The sequence below is a fragment of the Oratosquilla oratoria genome, chromosome 6 (assembly GCF_046742065.1).
Source record: "Oratosquilla oratoria isolate Oo_2021 chromosome 6, ASM4674206v1, whole genome shotgun sequence".
Classification (NCBI taxonomy): Eukaryota; Metazoa; Arthropoda; class Malacostraca; order Stomatopoda; family Squillidae; genus Oratosquilla; species Oratosquilla oratoria.
Window position 1 is genome coordinate 17,525,849 of NC_134782.1, and position 7,500 is coordinate 17,533,348.

General features: G+C 37.1%; 1 protein-coding gene across 2 annotated transcripts in view; it reads right to left on the minus strand.

Moving 5' to 3' along the window:
- Window positions 1-7,500, minus strand: part of pot (zona pellucida domain protein papillote) — a 128,681-nt gene that overhangs the window by 23,800 nt on the left and 97,381 nt on the right. For both annotated transcript variants that reach the window (XM_076186506.1, XM_076186507.1), the window contains exon 2: window positions 3,919-3,984. In XM_076186506.1, coding sequence (XP_076042621.1) covers window positions 3,919-3,921 — 3 coding nt within the window. In that variant the 5' untranslated portion in view covers window positions 3,922-3,984. The remainder of the gene's footprint in view (window positions 1-3,918; window positions 3,985-7,500) is intronic.

The following is a 7,500-nucleotide window of genomic DNA, read 5'->3' on the forward strand; positions in this document are numbered from 1 at the left end:
ATGTAGAGGATGATGAGGATGACTTGTACAAGTCATATGTGGACGAGGAAGCTCCTCTGACCTGAAACAAATCGTCTGACGTTTTTCTAAAGCGTTTAATGACTTTTGTTGAGTTAATGTAAGTGAGATAATCGAGACAGCTCCTTAGCCCGTTCGTGATCACAGGTCTAGGCATCCTTAATTTATTTCACAAAAGACTTAGGTGACACCATCCAGAGAGAGTCGGGAATTCGAAAAACAAGCGCTTTTTTTTTTTCTTTTCTTTTCTTTTTTTTTTACTTTAAAAGTTGTAACAAAGATAACTAGACCGTGAGAAATTTATTGCTCATTGAACAAACCAACTAGGTCGAGAAGCATCATCAGTAATCAAACCGAAAGGGAATGAGATGATTACAGAGACCTAGCTTGGGAATTAGAATTTAATGATTCTTCTTGATTGACGCCGTGTGAAAGATCGACACTGATACGACATAATTACAGTACATGAAAACAAATTCATCTTATTTCAAAAGGCGTCACTGTGCCAAAAGTTTTGATTGATACAGTTTCAAGGCCTTTGCTGTAATGATATGCCCTCATTTGAATAAGAGTGTCTGGCCTTGGCAAAAATATAATTTACAAAAGATGTCATTATCCCGAAGGCGTGGAATCTGTTTCACGATTAATAGTTATCAAATGCGTTCACGTACTGTTCATTGCTTGTGTGTTGTTGATATTGCGGGTAAATAAATATTTATTTTCTGTATTTAGATTAACGATAATAGATAATGAAGGCTAATGTGGTTAGAATAAGATATAAAGGTAAACTTTGTATGATAATGTACGAAAAGGAAAGGTTTTTGTATGCAAAGTTTGTCCACTTTTAATAAACATTTTGTCAAGCACGACTTGATGTCATATCGCTCTCAGACTAAATTCGGAATGGTCAAGGCGACCTGAGATGCTGAACTCAGTTTCCTGCTCGTAAGAAATGCAGAGAAATTGGCTCTTGCCATAACATCTCCAAATTATGTGGGAAGATGCACCAGAAGAGGAAGTAAAGCATAAGTAGATGTTACGAAATTGCAGGAAGTATTTAATACAAACTGTTTTACGGCACGAGTTGCGAACAATATAATTATTGTATAGTGACGCAACAATCATCAGAATACACTTGCTATTTAGTTTACTGTACCTTGTATATCAATTGAAGAATTATAAACTATTCAACAGTTGTTAGTCAACTCATGTTTAACAAAAAATCATGGTGATAACATTTTCTTTTTTCCACGTGATAGAGATTTTTCAAAGTTTACCGTATGAATGTATGTATGCATGTATGTATGTATGTATGTATGTATGTATGTATGTATGTATGTATGTATGTATGTATGTATGTATGTATGTATGTATGTATGTATGTATCTATGTATGTATGTACGTATGCCTATGATTCATAAAGGCTAACTGTAACAGGGATCGTATTTAGCTGAAGCGAGGTAAGTGTAAGGTATACTCTTGGGAATGGAATCACGCCAACCTGTTATGACAGGAGACGAGGAAAGCAATAACAAAGAAAGCGGGCGGACACGCAGGCTATGTCCTCAATAACAACAGACGCTTTCATTCAGATGAAAGAGCAAAGAGGACGAAGTTCAGGGAGAAACAGAATTTGGATGATGCAAGAAGGTGGAAGACGAGGATGAGGAAGAAATTAAGTGCAAAACTCTGCCGCGTGGCTTGTTAGGCAGTGATCCTGTCCAACATAGGTGGAAACGATTGTTCATATGCGAATTTCGGTGACATCCGCCCCGCCCGGCTGTCGTATCACATAAGGCAAAGGTTACGATTTGGCTTGCCGTTCTCAGTGTTCTCTTCTGTGGAATCATTGCATTTGGGACCCGTGAAAATGTTTTGCTCGAAAATGTTTTGCTCGAAAGATAAAATTCCAAGGATGAGACGTATAGTAGACACATGAAAACCTACATCCACGCAACTGCGTACATATCAACGTACACACGAACACACACGCACACACGCACGCGAGTGCACAAGCGTGAGTAAAACATATAAACAAAGCTCTTGAAGAGATATTTGAATTATTGACGAAGAGTGACGTTTCACTGCATGGATGAAAAAAATATATGAAAAATAATCATAAAGAAATTATCCGCCTTACGCTGGAATAGACAACAGAAATGTGGTTGAAGAATGTTCTCGAATACACCTTTCAATCCGAGTGTTTATATAACTTGTTTCCTTCTGACTGACGCAAGGTCATCTCCTCGGCAAAGGATTAACTCTATTCCTGGTCACATTTTCCATAACTTTAGCAGAATAATGACTTGTATTCTGAGCTGTATGCGCCTTCACATTAAGAAAAAAACTACAAACAAAAATTCCGTCCTTCCGCTTACACAAATTCGTGCAATGCAGAGCTCTAGATGTCCGTACAAGTCTGCCTCCACGATAACTTGTCCGTTTGTAGACTCGTCTGTTTACCTTCTCGTGCTTGCAAGTTTTGGTTACGTCACGGAGAGCATTAGGAGAATGACGCGGGAAGCAGTCGAGACGGAGCTCGGATCCTCTTGGGCCCGATTGACTACAAGGGGAAACTTCTTGGCTCCCCCCCCTCTTTCTCTATCTATCTATCTATCTATCTATCTATCTATCTATCTATCTATCCGTCCATCCATCCATCCATCCATCCATCCATCCATCCATCCATCCATCCATCTATCTATCTATCTATCTATCTATCTATCTATCTATCTATCTATCCATCCATCCATCCATCCATCCATCCATCCATCCATCCATCCATCCATCCATCCATCCATCCATCCATCCATCCATCCATCCATCCATCCACCCACCCACCCATCCATCCATCCATCCATCCATCCATCCATCCATCCATCCATCCATCCATCCATCCATCCATCCATCCATCTATCTATCTATCTATCTATCTATCTATCTATCTATCTATCTATCTATCTATCTATCTATCTATCTATCTATCTATCTATCTATCTATCTATCTATCTATCTATCTATCTACATAGATCCATATATATGTCATTTGGCATTCAGGAACTCTTCGGTATTAGTGAGTTAGTCATCACTCAGTTGTCTGGTCAGGTCAACTCATCACATTTCTCGGTCGAATAAATCGTTTCATTTTCCTGGACTCTTTCTTATAGGTTGAACACAGTCCTATATACTCTTCCTGTAAGCCCCCACCACACCTGTCTCTCTACTACGGCCGGCCCTGCTTTGATAATAATCTTAACTTGAGCTCTGTGAAGGAAAAGCCCTGAAACGTCAGAAGTAATGGCTCAAAATATGAAGGTAGATGACAGTAATCTTCAAGTGTTTTGTGCATTTCAGAAAGAATCTGACGACTATTTTCAAAACAAAAAAACGCTCACATTTAAGCACAGGAAGATGTGTACACACGCACGAGTGTATACACATGCAAATATATGTACACACGCATATAGACGTAGATTACATACACACACGAGCATGCAGGTACACAAACATACACAAACACAGACACGTGCGCGCGCGCGCGCGCACAGATGCGCGCATACACACACACATTTACACACAACTAGAACATCATACATACGTAAACACAAATACACATTAACAATAAAGAAATGTATATACACACAGACACGCTGCACATATATATATACAAACAAATACACACATGGACAAACACACACATACAAACATACGAACACACATTTACAGGCATATACAGCGGGGTACAATAATAGTCGACGTAAGTATATGAATAGGAAAACTCGCATATCTCTAATCTGAATTTTCTTTTTCTTATAGAAAACAAGAACGTAGTGGGAAGAGAAGCCGAGAACAGATACCTCCAAGTAAGTGATCTTTATGTTGATCGTTTGGATTACTCACCATTGTTTATTTGTATTCATAAAATCATTGCCGCTGTTGAGACTTTGCCGTAAGTCAAGGTTTCAACTGGAAAAGAAAAAGTAAAATCTTAGTAATTATATACGGTGTATATATATTATATATATATATGTACATATATATATATGTGTGTGTATATATATATATATATATTTATATATATATATATATATATATATATATATATGTTCTACTCGCATGTATATCTGCATACATGTATACTTGTACATATACAGAGAGAAATGGAGAGGTTCAGAGAGAGAAAAAGTAAAAAAGGAAGAGGAAGAGAAGACACAGTAGAAAGAATTAAAACATAGTGTTGTCTATTTTCCTTTAGAAAATATTCAAGCTCTCATGAATATCTTACTGATTGTTTTATTTAACAGCGAACAAAATACTATAATTCATAGATTATCAAGGTAATCTTATATTTGTTTAATGCCAATGTATGCATAAAATGCCGCGACATTTTGACTGTATTGAATAAGGAAAAAATATATAGATTAAAGATCAGAGCGTATGTCTTTACAATTTATAGAAAATACTCAAAAAGGAAACTTGTAGTCTTGTTATAAGCCACGAAAGAACATTGGTGTAAAAAATGTAAAAAGAAATACATATATGTGAGAAAATATGAAATATTTCGAGACATGACGGTACCAGGCAGTCGGGTCATGCCACTCAGCCGAACTCACCTTGATCTACATTCTGAGTTGCCACGCGATCTCCCGAGTTATCAAGTGACATGGAATCAAACAGGATCATTTGTCACACAAAAATACACGTCAAGACTATATATAACTATATGTAAGTGTCGACGACATGCCTATAAATCTAAACGGGTACTATATAAAAATAACCTCACCCCTATTACATGTACTTATATCAGCGAATAGGGTGTTTTATGCCTATCTAATTCGGTTTGGTTTGGTTTTGTGATGATCTTGTATGTTTTTTCTGCCACTATATTTCTCGTTATTATTGTTTCTGTATCGCCTGTGCGGTGGTATCATGCCATCACGTTATTACATAGATAACTATTTTATTCACATCATCATTCAGAAAAAAACACTTGTTTCCACCTCTAAGTGGAAGGGTACTGGTAAATTTTGCAAAGCTGCAGTAGATGTACTTCTTTATGTATCGAATATTTAAGTTACGACCAAGTCTATGAATTCGTAAGGTCGTAAATACACAAATCAATGATAGACGATGCCTGCAACTTATTTGAAGAGATCAATCATATTCCCCAATTACCCCCCCCAAAAAAAAGATATTTACACATCACAACATCACCACATCAACAAATAAACAAAGCACGACATTACCGGGTTTTCATATCACATCAGAACAAAATTCCCAAGGACGCTGTAACGATTAGGCACATCACTACACTTATAATGTTCCTTTGAGAAGACTTAACTAGCGCGTCGCCTCTAATTCGTTGGGTTCCAACAACACAACTTGCTCGGCCTACAGAGCCGCGCGGCGCTCGAGCAACCACAAAGACGACAACGCCCATTTTGTGTCTGTGCAGAACACCTGCAACCCGTTCGGCCACCCGTGTGTAGGTGGACTCTAAACGGACTCGCAGTCCAGAAAGGGTTGGAGATTTGGATATGTACACAGACACAAAAAAAAAAAACGCGCGCACACACACCTAATTTTTTCGAGTATAAAAATTCTAAGGAAGGAAATCAGATCATTATAAGGTTATTGTGTAATAAAGACAAGCTATATTACGTCTCAGCGAGTTCATAATGCTTCATCAGTGAATGAACTCAAACGGAAGGCGGTGATTACGGAGACCTAGTTTGGGAATTAGAATTTAATGGTTCTTCTTGATTGACAGCGTGCGAAAGATAGACACTGGTGAGGGCGCTTTGCGTGAAAATAAACTTGGATTGCTGATAAGCCACTTTGGCTTGTTGGTCTGATAACCGGTTCGTTTGTGAAACCGTCAGGGCGATCCCGAATGGACAGGGTGCCAAGGTAAGGGGTCGGTTAGAAAGGAGGGAAAGCTGCCCTTATAACCCTGTTGATACACACACACACACAATATATATATATATATATATATATATATATATATATATATATATATATATATACATATATATATATATATATATATATATATACATATATATATATTTATACATATATATGTATATCTGCACACACAAACATATGTATATCTACATATATATATATATATATATATATATATATATATATATATATACATTTATACATATATTTGTATATCTACACACACACAAACACACACACACATATGCATGTATGTATATATATATATATATATATATACATATATATAATATATATATGTATATCTACATATATATGTATATCTGAAATAATTTTTAAATATATATATATACATATATATTATATATATACATACACACACACACACACATACACACACACACACACATATATATACATATATATATATATATATATATATATATATATATATATACACGTATGTATGTACATCTTTACGCTAACCACAAAGATGCCTTCAAGTTGGTACTATCTTCACGTTTGGAACGCAACCCTACCCATAAAAGAATTTAATAGACTGTAAAATGTACATTGAAGAACTAAAAGAAAGTAGATCCTCTAACCCTTCACTGACTATAAGGACGAAATGTTGTTGTTTTTTCTGGGAGTCGTTAGACAATCTTATTCATTTACACGAATTAACCTCAGCCCTTAAAATGTTAAAAGTCCCTTGTCACTTGTGTACATGGCTGCGGGTCATTCGATTTGGTTTCTCTCTCGTGATTACAAAGACTCCAGTTCAGTCCCAACTGTCACTTGTCCGGAGAGATAAGGAAATGGCAACGGCTTCGGCCACAGGTAAGAACTTCGTGACTCGCGTTCGTTACGCAACCATATACACTCTTTCGTAACACGCCGTAGAAATGGTCTCTTTCATGGAGAACAATGGAGGCTAGACTGCCACACCGGATATGTAACTCTTTCAGAACGAGGTTCTGTTCTATGCTAAATTTGTTTAGCATAGAAGATAACCTCGCCTCGCGTTATTCACAGCAAATTTTGTAAATGTTTCTTTGTAGCTAAAGGGTTAAAGTGTTTATGATTTATGTTTTCGCACCTTATTATGTCACGATTTTAACTAGATGAATTAAGAATGAAGAACTGAATACCCGTTACTGGCGTCGTGGACATAATCATATGGATTTTTTTTTTTAGGGGGGGGAGGGGGGAGTAGACAAGACACTGTTTCCATCCTGCGTACGTTGAAGGAAGTAGGGGTCCCCCCTGTCCCCCCTTCCATTTGCCATTTAAGGCGACATTTGCTCGAAGGCCAAGAATTCGCGAACCCACGGACCCAGCAACTTTGCGGTGACTTTCGGGAAGAAACGCACGAAGAGGCAAACTGAAGTAGAAAGGAGGAGAGGGACAGGAGTAAGAAGTGAAGAGAGAAGCGTTTGTGGAAGAACTGTATAAACAAAGTTATTTAGAATTTCAGGAAATTTTTTATATGAAGAGTCGACGATGAGCTAT